This window comes from Euphorbia lathyris, chromosome 5 (assembly GCF_963576675.1).
Source record: "Euphorbia lathyris chromosome 5, ddEupLath1.1, whole genome shotgun sequence".
Classification (NCBI taxonomy): domain Eukaryota; kingdom Viridiplantae; phylum Streptophyta; class Magnoliopsida; order Malpighiales; family Euphorbiaceae; genus Euphorbia; species Euphorbia lathyris.
The window spans coordinates 47,502,528-47,521,796 of NC_088914.1; the positions used below are offsets into that span (position 1 = coordinate 47,502,528).

The window sequence follows — 19,269 nt, forward strand, 5'->3', positions numbered from 1 at the left end:
TTTATTTCCAACACCTAAAGAATTGGAAGAGTTTTGAGTTTAGTTTCCAATACATAAAGAAAAGAGTTTTATGGGAAAATGGTAAGAATTTATAGTTAAAGTTGAATTTGTGTGCCAACTCATATTTAATCTCAATAATTTTTAAATTTTTTAATAAATTTTGTTTAAATCCTTAATACATATATACATTATTTACATAATTATTCCTATATAGAGGTATAGTTTCTAAAGGTGGGACTTGGATTATGTATAACAATTAACATTTGGGAGGTTATTCTTATTTATAACTGGCCCAAGTTGGGACCGAAATTTTTTATAACAAATTGGAGGTTATTCTTATATAAAGTATTTCTATATAGAGGTTTTACTATAACATATAAACAAAAAAAATTGTATAATAAATAAACAAAACAAGTGTCCGAGTAGTAAGACATGCATGCGCTTGCTCCTATCCTCTATATCCCAGGTTTGAGTTTATTGCGAGTCTCTTGGAGATGCTCTTAAACATTTTTTTTTTGAATATTTTTATTAGATTTTGTTTAATTTACTAAAATAAAATTGAAATCCGTGATTAGTTACAAAAAAAAAAAAAAAAAAAGAATGGTGACGGAGAAGATATGAAGAGGTAAAATAGTGGTGGTCTTTCCCAGTTTGTGATAACTGATAAGTCGCTCCCTTCTTCTCCACACGGTCACTGCTCCCTCTTTTACCCAATGTGAACCTGCATTTTCTTTTCTTCTTCTTTCTCCCACTTTCATTTTTCATTGGTAAGGTTAGCTAATCTGTACTCTACTCTACTCTACTCTACTGATTTTGGGTTCGAAAAAGAAAAGCCGGAAAAAAGGTTGAAGAGAAGGCAATTTCAACATTCGAATTCAAAGTGAAAACAACTTCTACTTTCTGTTAATTACAAAATTCAGATGAATTTTGGAGCAATGAACGCTACTTCAGCTCCTTCCTCTGCTTCTCGCAACTCATGTATCTCCTCTTCCCCTTCCCCTTCTGCTTCTCCTTCTCGCAGTTCCAAGTTTCCCCTGTAAGTCTGATATATTCTAGTACACGGGGAATTCGAATTTCAATATGTGATGAAATAATTATTGGCTCTTGTTTTCTGTAATAGGTTATTGCCGCAGGCAATATGCACTTCTCAAAGGATGTGTTGTTTTTCTAGTCTTTCAAAGTGTAATAATAACAATCCTTCGGGATGGTCTAAGCAACAGCTGAACAAGTGTAGTATGCTGCCTTTCGAAGCTGTGGTGACTTCCAAATCTCGACTTGTGCCCACTTCTCCTATTATTGGTGATGAGAGGATAGGAGTTTTGCTGCTCAATCTTGGAGGTCCTGAGACTCTTGAGGACGTTCAGCCTTTCCTCTTTAACCTCTTCGCTGACCCGGTGAAGATTTTTCATGGTTATGAATTGAATTTCAGATATAGAATATTATAGTTCATGAGAGGCAGTGAAGACATTGGTTGTGTAATTTGGGTCTTTTCTTTTTCCCAGATGAACATAGTTATGTTTTCCTTGTATAAACATACTCCTCTGCATCAGATGTCATATTGTCTTGTTTATCTCAGGATATAATACGTCTTCCAAGATTGTTTCGCTTCCTTCAGAAGCCATTGGCACAGTTTATATCCGTTGTAAGGGCTCCCAAAAGCAAAGAAGGTTATGCTTCAATTGGTGGTGGTTCGCCTCTGCGTCAGATTACTGATGCACAGGTATCTTGAAGCTTCTTCTTATTTTACAGAAGCTTAATGCATTTGCTGATAGGAAGCTTTCAAATTCATGTGCAAATTTCACTCACATTAGTTTCTTTTTCTAGTATATACCTTATTCCTATCCATGAATATCTTCTTTGTCCAGGCTGAGGAGTTGAGGAAGTCCCTTTGTGAAAAGGATGTCCCAGCAAAGGTATATGTTGGTATGCGCTATTGGCATCCGTTCACTGAAGAAGCCATTGAACAGGTATTTTGTCTGCATCATTTCAGTTTTTTTTCCAATTCTTTTCATGGTAAAACTCTAAAGAATGGATACATTAAAATGGTGATGTTAATGTTTTATGATTCTGTTCCTGTTGGACCCGATATTTCAGAGATTCTCCTTCGTGAGGATACATACACTTACTATGCTCATCTTTCAAATACTTTTCTTGCAGCACTTATAGCATTGTGATTTGTGAATTTTATCTTTACTTATAGCTATTCCAGTGCTTGATATCTCTCCATGTAACTTCTCTTGATTGCTAGAATTGTTGAAGCAGTAAGTAATTCTGATATTCTTCAAGTTGTTGGCTAGAAATCCCAATGCAGTGGTACTACTATCACTATGCTTCACCTTAATTCATGTTGTGAAACCTATGTTGCTCGAAAATATGTAAATTTTGCTGTAAACCCACTTTTCTGTCATGGCCAAGTTTAATATTTTCCATATATTTTCCTTGTGTCTGGTGAATCATACTTGAGTACTATTTTCTTTCTAGCATTTGATGCATGTCAAAGAATAGGTTTGAGTGACACATAGAGCTGCAATAACATAGAATGGAAGTCTTAAGATAGCTTTCGAGCAATTGTTACTGCTTACTGAGATAAAGTTATCTCCCTGTCATGTTGAGCAATCAATTTTTATCGCTCTTGATTCCTAGTAAAACATTTTCAACAATTGAAAAGTCATGCCTTTATTTTTTTAATGGGAGCCTTGATGCTGCTTTATTTCTTGATTTTTCTTATACTAGCTTAAAGTTACTTTTTTTTTATATAATATTAGCGATCAAAGTTGTCACAATACTAGGTTGCTTTGGTGATTGAAGATTTTGATTTTTTTTTCATTTGTAATCTGTGTTAGAATGAAGGTTTTTGGACCTATTTACGGGATTGCCTATTTGATTTGTAGATAAAAAGAGATGGAATCACAAAGCTGGTTGTGCTTCCACTTTATCCACAGTTCTCTATATCAACCAGTGGTTCAAGCCTTCGTCTTTTGGAAAGTATATTTCGGTGAGTGTAAATGCTATGTGCATTTGACATTTTAAAACATACAGAAACAATCAAACTTTGGCCCTAATTAACTGAGGTTGATTATATGGATTCTTCTTATCCATTCATTTCTATTCATTGTAGCATCATCTCAAGGACTTTATTCTCTCAATTTTACATAAGGGAGTATCCATAAGCTGACATTGCACATGTCTCAACCACCTTAAACATCCTTCTTTTATTTTATCTTCAATGTGTGTTACTCCTAACTTTCTTGTTATAGACCATGGAAATAGAGAGAAATCTATGGGATAAGCCTACATGAATATATTTTATTTAAGAGCAATATATATATATATATATATATATATATACAAGGTTCTCCTTCAATCAAGGAGACAAAATGACCCTACCAGCAGCTCTAGCAGCCCTACAGCAGCCTTAGGCATGCTATGTGCATTTGACATTTTAAAACATACAGAAACAATCAAACTTTGGCCCTAATTAACTGAGGTTGATTATATGGATTCTTCTTATCCATTCATTTCTATTCATTGTAGCATCATCTCAAGGACTTTATTCTCTCAATTTTACATAAGGGAGTATCCATAAGCTGACATTGCACATGTCTCAACCACCTTAAACATCCTTCTTTTATTTTATCTTCAATGTGTGTTACTCCTAACTTTCTTGTTATAGACCATGGAAATAGAGAGAAATCTATGGGATAAGCCTACATGAATATATTTTATTTAAGAGCAATATATATATATATATACAAGGTTCTCCTTCAATCAAGGAGACAAAATGACCCTACCAGCAGCTCTAGCAGCCCTACAGCAGCCTTAGGCATGCTATTCATTGATTACATTGACTTATGCTCTAACACTCCCCTCAAGCTGAAGCATGGATTTTAATCATGCTCAACTTGCTATAGATACCTTATAATAATATAGTCTTAAAGACAATACAATACAACTCAAAACAAGAAACTCAAGATACTTTGGAATATAAAACATAATCTGGGAGACGCAACCTAGAAGAACAAATCGGACAGGAGAGACGACAGAGGAACATCAAGCTTAGTCGGAAACGGATAAGCAAAACTCAGTCGAAGCAACACGCAAGAAGCTGTCAGCAACGTCATTGCACAAAAGGAGATTCCATGGCAAACTAACCGGACAGACAGGTCGGAACCAGAAAGACGACGGCAGCAGAAGAGGGACAGCGACAATCAGTTGAGGTGAACTCAGACTCTGCTCACAAGCCAGATACTAATGCTGACAGAAACAATCCAAAAATACAAACCCAGAAACCCATAAATTCTGCTCACAAAGCAGAAAACAAATTCTGGAACCTCAGTCCAGAAACCCAAAACAGAAGCCAAAACAAGGCTCTGATACCATGTTATAGACCATGGAAATAGATACCATGTAGATTAAGAGCCTACATGAATATATATTTAAGAGCAATACATATATATATATATATATATATATATATATATATATATATACAAGGTTCTCCTTCAATCAAGGAGACAAACCGACCCTACCAGCAGCCCTACAGCAGCCTTAGGCATGCTATTCATTAATAACATTGACTTATGCTCTAACATTTCCCAAATACACTCGCTCATTCCTAATCTTATCTATGCGCAATCATCGACCTTACATCCTCATTTCTACTGCACCCATTTTGTCAATATTTTGCCTTTTTAATGCCAATACCGACTTCATAAAGTTTTTCTTTCAGTTTTGTATGCATATTTCTATCATATAACAACTTGTTGCACTTCCGTCTTTTATATATCCTATACTATGTAGATTCTACATATGGTAGCTTTTCAAATGAGGGTTAATTACATTTGGTATCCCTGAATTTTGCTCCAAGTCAGAATTGCCATAAATTTTTAATTGTTCTCGCAGAAGTCTTGGTCTTGAATTTGAGTTTCAGAATAACCAATTTGGTAAGAATATTGACAACTGTATTCCCAAAATACATAGGTAATGTTAGCAAAGTTTTGATTTTAAAAACTATATGATTTAAACATGTAATTTGCTTATATGATGTGGTGTTGGATTATAGGAATAAAGACTTAAATGACTAGCTAAGCTGATGTGGCATACTACCACATTGTATAGTATAAATACCTTATACGATATTCATTAATAATACATAATACACAGATTATTAAATTTTCTCTTTCTCTCTCTACTTAGTTTGTAGATGGTATTGAAGCTTGGTTTTCCATCTTGGTGAGAGAAAGTGAAAATCATTTGTGATTCTTCTTCTTCTACCATGCCTCGTTGTAGCAAGAGCTATGTTGAAGCTCTACAAACTACAGAGCATGAAGATATTGAAATTCATATCACCATACTTCATCTGATGATAAGAAATCCGTAAATCAAAATGTAGATCACAATGGAAATGCAGATCATAATTCAATTCCTAGATCTAATCGTAATCGGATCACAAACCTTGAGAATGTCAATCGCAATTGCACACAAGGAATGCGTGATTCTAGAAACTGAGTTGATTTCTACTACCAAGACTGAGAATACAGGTCAAGTGCTTGTGAGTACTCTTCTTACTAAGCGCAATTACACCTCCTGGCATCATTCCATCCTTCGAGCTCTTCATACAAAGCGCATAACTAGTTGTATTCTTAAAGATGATCTTGAGCCTGTTGTCAATTCACCAGATTACGATCAGTGGAAGTGGATAGAGAGTCTCGTGTTTACCTGGATTATTAATCATTTCTAAGGAATTAGCTTATGATTTCGTGTTTGCTTCTTCTGCTCGAGCTTTATGGAAGGAAATTGAGCAGCACTATGGATATAGCGATAGTTTGTTAATATTTCACCTCAAATAGGAGCTGTATGGCCTGGAGCAAGGAAAACCGTCAGTGGTTAGCTATTTTTCCAAGCTTAAAAGCCTGTGGGATGAGTTAAATATCCTTAAACCTCTAAATAGTTGTTCTTGTGGAGAATTGTGCAAGCTTAGTCAATAAATGTTGCAGAAGAACTGATGCAATTCTTAGCTGGTTCGAATAAGGATTACGATCAGGTATGCTACCAAATATTGCTAATGGAGGTTGTACCAAATGTTAACAAGGTGTACTCTATGGTGCTCAAAATTGAGCAACAAAATGAAACAGTATCAACTAAGAGTGTGGCTCTAGATTTTGTCAACATAGCAATTGGTCCTAATGTTTCTTCAATATCTAAGCATAGTGGTACTGTTCAATAGCCTTACAAGAAGAAGGTTATTTCTAGAATTCGAGATGCTAAGTTCTGTGATCATTGCTCGAAGGCAAGGCATAAAAAAGAAGGTTGTTTCCTTTTGATTGGCTAGCCTGACTGGTTCAAAGGGAAATTGATTGGATCAAGATCTGGTTCTACATCTACCAATACAGTAGCTAGAGCTTATTGTTCTAAGGAACAAACTTCACCATTTGATGAAGACAAAAATAGTGATTCTAAAGAGGATGTTGCACATAGCAGGAAAATGAAGCAAGAGCTGCAATGAGTTATACAAAGTGAGATTCTCAAGTATTTCAAAGGGAAAAGTAGGAAGGATGACTCTATACGTTGGCTAACCGGAGCTGGTAAGATTTTTTCCAATTCTGCTTTCTAAAGTTTCATTGCTTAAATGGATACTTGACAGAGGAGCAACTACACATATGTGTAATGATCTAACAAGTATGCCAAATGTCTATACGTTGCCTAGATCCAAACCTGTCTATTTGCCAAATGGTGATGTGCAACTAATCAAGCACATAAGAACAATGTGTTGTGAATACCTGAATTTCACTACAATCTACTCTGAGTTAGCATGTTGTTGCTGGACTATAACTTCAGAATTGATTTTTTTTTGGCTAAAAAGTGTTTGCTGCAGGACCTGGATACTCAGAAGTTGGTATTGGTAGGTGTGGGAGGTTGAAGCATGGCTTATATCAAATAGATTCATCTTCTTTTTCAGTAAATAAATTGGGGATTGTTAATCAGTGTCACACTGCACAGCCTTCTACTACTATGTCTGATAGTAATGACTTTGTTTTACGCTTGTGACCTATGGAGCACTGATACTTCTAAGAGGTTGACGTATGCGTATGGGATACTCCGGGGATACAGATACACCAGGGATACGCGGGGATACGTACGGGATACGCGGGGATACGGCAAAACAAGTATCCTTGTGTGACCAAGAGGTCACGAGTTCGAGTCTTAGGAGCGGCCTCTTGCCAAATAAATTGGCAGGGGAAATGCACCGGGCCGCCCTTTTTTTAATGGGGATACACGGGGATATGCAGGGGATATGTTTCAGAGTTAATTAGGTAAAATTTAGGGGTTTTTTTTATATAACTTTACAAAAATAGGGGTTAATATAAAAAAATTAATATATTGAAAGAGGTTGAATTCTGAAATAATTCACTGCTATATTCCTTGACAGAGTTGTCCAAATATATACATACAGAAACCATTCCTAGACCAATACTAATTAGGAGAAACAGAAACCTAACTTAACTCTACCTAGGAGAACCGACAGCTATACCTAATTCTGAACTAGGTAAAAAACCACGTGTAATATAAACTAGGAATAACATCCTTATCATATATAAATCTCTAATGTAAATAATTAATCGTACCAGCCTGCTTCCACCCTTCTATTTGCAAAAAAATAAATAAATACCTAAAAGTTAATCATTATTAAATATTTGTAGATTAAGATCATGAAAATGTCTTAGAATAGTCTTTAGACTTGGTAGTTTAAATAATTTGAAGTATTAAATTTTCTTTTTTAATGAATTAATGACTTGTTAGTTATTATAAGTGTTACTTATGGTTTTATAATGACTTATGAATGTGATTTATGGTAATATATATATATATATACATATATATGGCGTATCCCCGCCGTACCCGAGTCTCATATTTTTAAAAAATGCCATTTGCCTTACCCTTACGCGTATCCGTACCCGTATCGGTGCTTCATAGCTTGTGACGTGCTAGACTAGGACATATGTCTAGTTCTAAGTTTGTTCATATCCTTGTGTTGAATTGTAAAGGAAAATTGTCTGTATGTGACATTTGTCATCAGTCATAACAGTGTAGAAAGACATTTCCAACTAGTAACATACAAAGTTTAGTTGCTTTTGACTTGTTGCACATAGATGTGTGGGGACCTTATAAGGAAGTGTCTTCAACTGGATGTGGATATATGTTGATCATAGTTGATGACTTTACAAGGGTCACTTGGGTTTTATTGTTTAAAAGCAAAAATCAAGTACATACTCTTCTGTACAATTTTTTCGACATGATAAATGTACAGTTTTAATGCCAAGATCAGACAGATCAGGACTGATAATGGCACTAAGTTTGTGGGATGGGAGAGTCAAGGGTCTTCCAGAAATTTGGTATTCTACATTAGAAAACCTGTGTATACGCTACACAGAAAATGAGCTGTAGAACATAAACACAGACATCTTATGGCAGTAGCTAAGTCTCTTCTGTTCCAAGCAGGTATGCCTACAAAGTTTTGGGCGAACCAATGTTGCATGAACTCCTATAACAGGGTTCCTGTTTATATGTACCTTAAAGTGTTTGGTTCTTTGGTTTATGCAACTAATACTAATCCCAGCAAAGGAAAGTTTGCTTCCTGTGCTCAAAAGCTGCTTATCTAGGCCGTTCTAATGGTAAAGGAGCCAAGCTTTTTGATCTTACAGCTCAAAAAATATTTGTTAGCAAGCAAAGACGTGATCTATCATGCAAGTGTTTTTCCTTTTCTGAGTTTCTCTCCAAACATCCAAAAATGTTTACCCGGTACTACCTTCACCACAAATTGATCCTTTCCTCAAAATATGGCTAGTGATGAAATCAATGCATCAACTCATGCTTATACCCATTCACATAATGATTTGACCAACTCTATTGCGAAGACTTCTTGCACTAAAAGTTCAAATTGTATGCTAAATGAACTAAGTCCTGTACATCAGGCTTCTCCTATCATTGTTTCTGTGCCTTCTTCTTCTTCTAGTCTTGTTCCTTTGACAGACAATCCTCTTGTTAGACATACAACAAGAATACCAAATAAACCAGCTTGGTTAAATGTCACTAACCAAGTATCTACAGGGGTGACAGATTACTTTACTCTTAGTTCTCATCAAGCTAGTTATATGCTGAACATGTGGCAAGCTCATGAGCCAGCTAATTATGATGAAGCAAAGAAACTCCATAATGGATTAAGGCAATGCAGGATGAGTAGAGTGCATTAGAAGCAAACAGACTTGGGAGTTGGTTCCATTACCAAAACAAAAAAAGGCTATTACTAGCAAATGGGTTTTTAGAGTTAAACATAAACCAGATGGCACAGTTGATAGGTCTAAAGAACGATTGGTTACCAGGGGTACAACCAAGAATTTGGGGTAGATTGCAAAGAGTGCTTCTCACCAATTACTAAAGTTGTAACAGTGCGAATTTTTTTAGCCATAGCAGCTGCTAGGCAGTGGCCTATACATCAGGTAGACATCTATGATGCCTATTTACATGGACATAATGATGAGGAATTATACATGGTTCCCCCACAAGGGTATTCGTAGGCTGAACAGGATCAGTCTGCAAATTGTCAAAGTCCTTATATGGACTTAAACAAGCTGGTAGACAGTGGAACAAGATGTTCACTTGGGTTTTAAGAAGTCTATTCATGATTGTTGTTTATTCACAAAGTAAACTGGTTTCAGATTTTATAGTGTTGATGATGTATTAATATCTGCTACATCAGAAGATCTAATTGTTGAGATTAAGAACCCTCGTCATAGTGCTTTCACTATTAAGGATATGGGACAGCCAAAGTTCTTTTCAGGGGTAGAATTGGCCAGGTCAGAACATGGGATGCTGTTAACACAGCATAAGTATGTTAAAGATCTTCTAAAGGATGCTGGAATGATAGATGCACAGCCTGTTTCTGAATGGGGTGAATTTTGATGATCCATCTGAACTCTGGGCACATCCAGATCAGTATAGGAGTTTTTTTTTTTTTTTTTTTAACTGAAACGATTTTTTTTTTTTTTTAACTGAAACGATAATCAGTATAGGAGATTGATAGGCTGTTTGTTTACTTGGCTTATTATTACTCAGCAGCTTAGCCAATATTTGAGTTCTCCTACTCAAATTCATATGACTGCAGCATTACAAGTCCTAAAGTATCTCAAGGGTACTATGTCTTATGGGTTATTTTTGGCAGCAGTCAGTTCTCTAGAACTTATTGGCTATTGTTATTCAGACTTGGGTCGCTGTCAAGAGAGCAGATCTGTCACAGGGTATTGTATTTTTTAGGGAACTCATTGGTTTCCTGGAAGGCTAAAAAGCAGAATACAGTTAGTAAGTTTTCTGCAGAATCATATCGTGCCATAGGGACAACATCATGTGAGCTCAAGTAGATGTCCTATATCCTAAGGGAATTTCATATTCCAGTTCGGCTACCTATCAAATTACATTGTGACAATCAAGCTGCTAATTTTTTTTTTTTTTTTTTTTTTTTTTTGATAAAAATACCATATCTCATTTCATTGATATAAACGGTACAACATACAGCACGAAAATAAACCCATACAGGCTATAGCCAGTATAAGATCCACAAAGGGAAGAGAAATGACTACAAAGAGCAATATAAGACTACAAAGAGCAATAATAACCATAAAAGGTAAAAATACAACAAACATAGAAATCATATTCTTCTCGTAAGTCAAGTCCCGTTGAAAAACCTCTGTAATCCATGCTTCATCATTTAGGCTCCTCCGGATGTTCGGATATGAGTCGTTTCTGTTTTTGCAACCACGCAGATCTATAGATCTACGGACAAGATGAAGCTTTTCCGCTCTTGCTAAGACCGAAAAAAGACTAAAAGAAAGAAGTATAGCAAACAGTTGTAGATCTGACGGAAATAGAAGTTCAAGAAGAAATAGATTTCAAACGAACAAGAAAAAGTAATTTAAAACGAAAACGAAGACTAAAACATAAATTGGAGGAGGAAGAAGGAAGACAAGCTTCCTTCTTCCTCCTCTAACTAGATCTGTTTAGAGAGCTACAATGGAGAAAGTGACGGTGGATAGCGGTAAGGACGGGATCTGAGAAGAAAAAAGAAACAATGAGAAGAAAGTTAGAGAGAAGGAGGAGAGTCTCTCTCTAACAAATTCTGGTAGAGTTTTTGACTTCTAATTGCAGCAAATCCTCTCTTCCATGAAACAACCAAACATTTGGATATTGATTGTCACTTTGTAAGGAAGTTGTTATTGAATGGTTTTCTTCAAACACCATACATTGAGACAGAACAACAACTCGCTGATGTACTTACAAAGCCACTTACTAAAAAACAGAGATGCAGCCAAGTTTAGTTAAGATGGGCATCTATTCAACAACAATGATACCCTTCATCTTGAGGAGGGGGTGTTGGATTATAAGAATAAAGACTTAAATGACTAGCTAAGCTGATGTGGCATACTACCACATTGTATTTTGTATTCCAGTATAAATACCTTATATGGTCTTCATTAATAATACACAGATTATTCCATTTTCTCTTTCTCTCTCTACTTAGTTTCTAGACGTGGTGCTTATGCAAGACAACAAAATATTAATATTTTGATCATTTGAAACTCAAATTTATATTGACTGGTATGGCTTGACCTGTTACTATTTTACTATCCTTACAATTGGCTTTGTACCTCCTTGACATTTGGAAACATAACTAAAGCTAATCTGATGTTTCACCAGGGAAGATGAGTATCTTGTTAACATGCAACATACAGTGATACCTTCTTGGTACCAGCGTGAAGGATACGTGAAATCAATGGCAAATTTAATTGAAAAAGAATTGCAAAAATTTGATTCTCCTGAGAAGGTAAGCGTGGTATCAAATATGCATTTTTTTCTTGTAAATTTAAAGCTTCATTTCATTTCATGGAATTGGCAGAAGTTTCATTTTGATTGCTGATCCTTTCTTGTCAATAAAACTCTCTTTTCCTTGATCAATAAAATTCTAGAAATCGAATAAGTTGCGTACTAAAGCAATGTACTGTCATGCATGCAAGGCATAGGAAAGTTTAAGGATCAATTTTGATATTTGTTATTTTATTCCATTATTTGAAATGTTAGTTAAATCTGTTATTATGCCTTTACATTCTAGAATCATGCATTTTGCTAGTGAGCTGTAATTTGTCCTATCTAGGTGGTTAGCCTTTTGGCTGTTAGTGAGGTTGTTATGCCAGCTGTCCATTAGAACAGCTGTATTAACGGTTTGGCACATAGCTGTACCAGCTGCTATATTAGGATTTACTTCACCTCGTGAAATCTATCTATGAAAATACAAGAATTCTCTTTATTCTCTCTATTCTCTTCTATTCTGTCTTCTTCCCTAAATTTTTCTGTTCAGTACTAATTGACAGGATACATACCTGACATTGGTATCAGGTACTAAAGGACAGCTCATAAGGCGCTGCTCATTTTACTTTTAAACTTGTAAGATGGCCATTGGTTTATATAGAACTAGGATCCTTACTCTATTTTTTTGAGTAGAGGGCATAATTTGAAATTACCTTACCTGATTAATTTGATCTTTTTTATGTTTGGAAATTCTATTTGGTTTACTAAAAGGGGCAGTAACCAAAAAAGAAACAAAATGAAAAGTAGGCGATATCATATGAAGAGGTAACGATAGTGGTTATGCTTCTCAATTTGGGATTAGTTCTCTGCACCATGTGTTCATTAGTTTAATAAATGTGAAGCTCCGATAATACTGTTGTAACAGTGAATTTATTACTTAGGTGAACTTTATCGTAAAAGTTGGCATGTCCTATGAAAACATTTCTGATATATTATGTGTAAGTTATCCTTCATATGGTAGAGGTTGCTTTGGCTCGCCATTTTACCCTTACTGTCGAATTAGTACCTCATGGATTGGTGGGCCACTTTGATACTTCTAATTAGTGGAATATTCATGATCTTGGATAATAGGTTAATGAAACATTGGCATGTCCTTCATCTTCTATCTTTGGAACTAAAAAGAAAAGAAATAAAAAAGAACAAAAATCAATATGCTTGTTCTAGATACTTGTACCGAAGCCTTAGTAGTATAGGCACTTCTCTATAATATTTAGGTTGGTACGAGCCAATTTTTATACTAGTGCTATGCCAAAAAATTGTTAATTAAATGAGAAATGAAGTCCTAATCTAATTTAATCTCTTGCTGTTGAACTATTAATGTTTGGTAATACAGTAAGGACTCTAGGTTCAGCACTAAAAAGTCTACTCCTAGTAGAAGTAGTAGAATTATTCCAAGTAGCAATAGCTAGATCTCATTGGAATGAGTGGCCTACTTGGTTAGAGAGGTTGAGGGAGCTGAGATGGCACCACTGTGGTGGGCCTAAGTTTTCTTTTTGTATTTCAAGTTTAAATATTGTCTCATCAGCAATAGAAATGTATTTGTGCATATATGTTGTAATGCAGCACACATCTTTGATTGAAAATCATGTGCCTGTAAAATTCTTCCTTTTGCTTTAGGTAGTTATTGTGTCTTGTCTTAAATTTTAGCTTGAAAGCTCTCTTTTTGTCCGTCGTTTTTTGCTAGGACATTTAAGTAAGATTTTTTTTGGTAGGTTGTGATATTTTTCAGTGCGCATGGTGTGCCACTTGCATATGTGGAAGAGGCTGGTGATCCATACAAAGCGGAGATGGAGGAATGTGTGGATTTAATAATCGAAGAGTTAGAGAAGAGAAAAATCACCAGTCCATACACTCTTGCTTATCAGGTAGTTTGGTGTTTAATATTAGCTGCACTACATTGTATCTCTATTTATAAAAATTATTAGTTATGATAAGTTAACTTCCATGGCATGCATTTGTAACACATTATCAGTTATGATAAGTTAACTTCCATGGCATGCATTTGTACTAACACATTATCCGGTCCTTGATGGGAAAAAGTTGATTATCAATTTCCCACCGGGAGCCTTACATGTATAAGTATGAAGTACTGAAAACTAGAAAGCACGCTTCAGTGAGTATCAACAATATGAACCTGGTTTGGAGAAATTCAGCTTACCATATCCCATCAAAATACTGGAAACCCAGTTACTGAGATGGTCTTCCTGAGATAAGTGGAAGGAGAGGTGAGCACGACAAATTTAATGAATAAGCGTAGTTTCTGGATTAGAACTAATACACTTGAAATCTAAAATATGTGAAATATATGCAACTTGCTTTAGACCATTATACAATCAGAAACAAAGATTCTATAGAGGCAAAATCACATAACGACATCTAAAATGATGCTGAGTGGATTTGTAAATTTCTATTGAAGATGTTGGAAATTAGCATGACACCAGTTTTGCTTTTTCTTTCACTGAATATGATCACATTTTTTCTGATAGATATTGATTTGATTTAGTTACTACCAGCATTAAGTATACAACTGTAAGCTTTTCTGCACCCTCACCCCTATGGTTATCATGCAGCACACCTGATGTGGTCTAAATGTTTTACAGAGCAGAGTTGGACCTGTGGAATGGTTAAAACCTTATACTGATGATACAATCATCGAGCTCGGAAAAAAAGGGGTGAAGAGTCTTTTGGCTGTTCCTATAAGGTATTTAATTTCATAGAGTATCTTTTTAAATGACTTTTCTGTACGCTAGTTGAAATACTTGTGTATTTGCTTCATTTTAATTAATTGTTACCTCAAAAGTTTGGGGCTTTAAACCTCGTATTAACTTCTGTGGAGATATTACTGCTTGGCAGCTTTGTTAGCGAGCATATTGAAACTCTGGAAGAAATTGATGTTGAGTATAAGGAGTTGGCTCTTAAGTCTGGTATAGAAAAATGGGGACGTGTTCCTGCCCTAGGATGTGAACCAATGTTCATTTCAGATTTGGCAGATGCGGTCATTGAGTCTCTTCCATATGTTGGAGCTATGGCTGTTTCCAATCTTGAAGCTCGTCAGGTGTGTACTTTCTTAGAACTTGTAGAAATGGAATAAGATGCTTGTACTATCATATCCTCTCGATGGCCCTGGAGAATTGTATGTTTTACATCTGTTCTTCAGCACACATTCTTTTATTAGGAATTTTTGTGTTTTTCCATGGTTTCAATTTTTAGTTCATGGGTTTTATTAAAAGAGAACAAGTTTTGGTTGCATCTTGGAAAGGAGGACAAAGAGGTCAAAATAAGAGAGGAGAAAAAGATGTAACGAACAACATGAGAGAGAGAGAGACGGAGTAGTAACTACTAACTTTTATGGAGGTTATTGTGGAAATCCTAGAACATCTTCTCTAGTAATGTAGTTATTTAAGGCGCAAGGTGCAAGGGGGTCCTGGAGCCTTGGCGCAGGGCGCAACTTTAGGCGCACAAAAAGAAAATCATAAATTCATATTACTAGTCACAAATAATCACAAATAGTGAAATACCAACAATAAAACCATAAAATGCATGAGTTAAGTTCTAGTTAACTACTAAGGCATAATCATAAACTCATAATACCGACTTAAAAGTTAAAGCTAAAGACCAAAGTTCAACTTCAAATAATTAATAACATTAATAGTCTTCTTGACTCTAGAAAACAACTAATCTTTAACTTCCTAATCTTCCTTCCTAATCTTCATGGGAACCATCATCATCACTTCCATCATCACATGCTTCTTGAATAAGGTTCATCGTCATCATCATCACTTCCATCATCATATGCTTCTTGAATAAGGTTCTCAATCTCATAATGATTGTCACCTTCCTCATCAAGGTACTCATCATCTACAAAGTCGGGTTCATCATCTATAAAAGGTAATTGTAGAACTATTAGGCTTATCAGTCCGGAAACCGAAGCCATTGCAATTCACCTACACACATAATAAGGTGAATAGCATAACCCTATTAGGTAAAACTTAAACATTTATAAGTCAACATATTCGAATAGCATAATGTGAAATTGAAACATAAACATAAGCATATAACCATACTCTTAAATTGAAACGCAAATGGGTAAATTACACCCATGGCCACTGAACTATACCCATTTTCACATTGTGGCCACTGAACTTCAATTCTTCCTAGTATGGCTATTGAACTTTACACTGGTGGCCATTGTGACCGTTGACCATCATTTGTGACCTGTTTTCTCTCTCTCTTTTCCCCTTCTAAAACCTAAAATACCCATTTTACGCTTCTTTTCCGCATCTTCTATTTCTTTCACTCCCTCCCTCTCTATGAACTCTCTCTCTCTATAACTCTCCCTCTCTCTCTAACCTAAAATACCCATTTCATTCTTAAATTGTGCTCAGAAACGGAGCTGCTGCGACTGAAGCTGCAGGTGTATTTCCCTTTCTGCGATCTGAATGTTAGCTGCTGACAACGCCCTTGTCTGGGTTTGCCGGGAACTGTTCTCAACACGGGTCTGTTCATCGAGACTTGGCTGCTCTTCGTGTTGCTGATGTGGTCTTCCTGCTTGGGGCACATTTGCAAGAATGTTATGCTATCAAAGTATAACAAATACTGTTTTTTTCTTTATAATTAATTATAAAATAGGAAATTAAGAAAATGTATTTTATCTTTCAGTTGTTCGCAATAAAATAAATTTATTTGAACTTGGTATTTTATTGTTTAAAAAAGAAATTGACTGGTTTTTTTGGGGGAAAAACGACAGGCTTTGAGGTCTGGGGTAATTGAATTCAGCCCATTAGTCTCTCTCTCTCTATGAAATTAATGGTTTTAGAGAGAGAGGGAGAGTTAGAGAGAGAGAGAGGGAGTGAAAGAAAGAGAAGATGGAGAAGGAAGGGTAAAAAGGGTATTTTAGGTTTTAGAAGGGGAAAGGAGAGAGATAAAACAGGTAAAAAATGAGAGTCAAAGGTCATAAATGATGGTCAACGGTCACGGTGGCCACTGGTGTAACAAAGTGTAAAGTTCAATGGCCATACTGGGAAAAATTGAAGTTCAGTGGCCACGATGTGAAAATGGGTATAGTTCAGTGGCCATAATTTAGCCAAACACAAACATAGACATAACCATATTTGAATAACATAAACATTTAACCATTTCAGATTATATTATCCACAAAATTCAGCACAAAGATAAAAACAGAAACTGAAAAAAAACAGAGTATGTAAACATCGCAACAAAACAAAGAGGAAGAAACAGAGAAGTGAGAAAGAATAGAAAAAGAACAGAGCAAGAAGAGAGAAAAAATAGAAAAAGAATAAAGAAAGAAGAGAGAAACATAGTAGAGGAAGAAGAAAGAAGAGAGAAAGAAGAGAGACATACCTCCGATGAGAGCTACTGATGTCTGCCATATGGATGGAGAGCTTCTGGTCTGCGATGGGTCTACTGAACTCGATGAAAAGTATCGATACTTTGTTTCTAAACTAATCTTAGCCATTCATCTTATTTTAAATCCATGGCTGATAATAAAAGAATTTAAAAAAAAACCTAAACAGCCCTAATGAAGCCGAGGCGTGCGCTTAGTGCGCGCCTGGCTGACAGCGCCTGCCTCTTTCATCCAGAGGCGCTAAGGCTGGAGCCTTAGCCGAGGCGCGCCTTTAATAAAATGCTTTGGTTTTTCTTCTTCATCTTATTCTTGGAAGTTCACTGGGTGTAATATAAGTATAACAACATGAAAATATGCAAATGCCTACAGTGAAACTCACATCGTTGTCCTTGAACATCTATCAAGAAGGAAGTTAGAACTTGGTTTGCTTTAACCTGCATGTCTTAGAGTTAGCACAATTTAATGTTCCTGATTGAACAGCACATTTTCTGCCGCTTTCTGTTGCCTAATTAGTGTTTTTTTTTTTTTTTTTTCCTGCAGTCTTTAGTTCCGCTTGGCAGTGTGGAGGAATTGTTGGCTACATATGATTCAAAACGGAGGGAGTTACCGCCACCAGTGACTGTTTGGGAATGGGGTTGGACAAGAAGTGCGGAAACTTGGAATGGAAGAGCAGCCATGTTGGCAGTTGTGGTTTTACTGGTTTTGGAAGTGACAACAGGGCAGGGGTTTCTGCACCAATGGGGCATATTGCCGTTGCAACGTTGAGTAAGAAGGGTGTACACTATGTTAAACGGAAACGGAAATGGGGAACATTATTTCTAAAAAAAAACGTAGCTAGAAAACAAAAATGTAAACGAGAATGAAAATGGAAACATGAACAGAAACCGACACAAAACGCGGAAACGCTGCTGAGGAGGAGTTTGTGTGCAACATAGAATGTACATAAACTAAACCATGTAAAGTTTTGTTCCTGAAGGTGAGGCGACTGTCTTTCGCATTCATGCATGTATACTGGATATTGAGATACTTGTGTCCATCAAAGTCTGGATTTTGGGGGTAATGGTATAGGTGCAGGCTGAATTACAATTACAATTCTGTGGATGGAGGCAGGAAAACGTTCAAATATTATTATTATAGCTTTCGACCATGTCCATGTTTTCTTTTTGTTTGCATGTCCAATGTTCCTTGGATCGATGTATACATATATTTTTGTAATTTACATTAAATGCTGACCCTTGTATTTTATGTTTTGGGTTATGTAGTTTTACGTTTTTACAGATCGGTAATTGTGGTTTTCGCTGGAGGACAAATAACTATGATTACGTGTTTTGCTTCATCAGTAAAATCAAAGTAAAAGCCTAATGTTGTTGACTTGTCCAAGGGTAATATTATATATAAAAAAAATTCATACTTTTTTATTTTGAAAAGTTAAAATCCATTAGTTAATTGTTTTTTTTTTTTTTTTCTATTCTCTTTTTTTTTTCTTCTTCCGCTTGTTCCACTAACAGATCAAATGATAAGAGAATTCATCAATTCGCAGATGCGGAGGTGGTGAGATTTTAGATTAATGCTTCATTAAACAAGTGAGTTGTTATTTACCTCTTTCTAATCTTACGGTTCCCATATTGATATTTTTGCCTTTTTCATATTTTTAAAAAAAAAACTGTGAATGATTTCTCATCTGATAAAAATTGAAATTCTGAAAATAATTGATGAGTTACAACCCAAGAACTCCGGAAATGCATGATTACGAGTTAGAGACATTGGATGGGTACAAATTTCGAGAAAAATTACGTTATTTCTTGCAGAGTCAGGAAAAATGCTTGGCCAATGGCCAAGCGTTTTCCAGGACCGCCAGACCAACGACCATGTGTTTTTCCTGATCGTCTGAGCATATGGACAGGCCAATGTGCAATATTGCTGATTGTTTGACTTTTACACTCGTCTTAAGTGAAGTTTCAACAATTATTATGATTTTCATTTATGTT

At 35.7% G+C, this 19,269-nt stretch overlaps 1 protein-coding gene across 1 annotated transcript; it reads left to right on the forward strand.

Annotated features, from left to right (window-relative positions):
* The first annotated feature begins 635 nt into the window (after positions 1-635).
* LOC136229276 (ferrochelatase-2, chloroplastic) lies at positions 636-18,558 on the forward strand. Its single transcript, XM_066017955.1, has 10 exons — positions 636-1,036; positions 1,121-1,394; positions 1,577-1,720; positions 1,866-1,967; positions 2,892-2,995; positions 11,749-11,875; positions 13,629-13,781; positions 14,517-14,617; positions 14,770-14,971; positions 17,822-18,558. Exons 1-10 carry the CDS (start codon positions 921-923, stop codon positions 18,044-18,046), a joined length of 1,548 nt encoding a protein of 515 aa, XP_065874027.1. The 5' UTR covers positions 636-920; the 3' UTR covers positions 18,047-18,558.
* Positions 18,559-19,269: the final 711 nt, after the last annotated feature.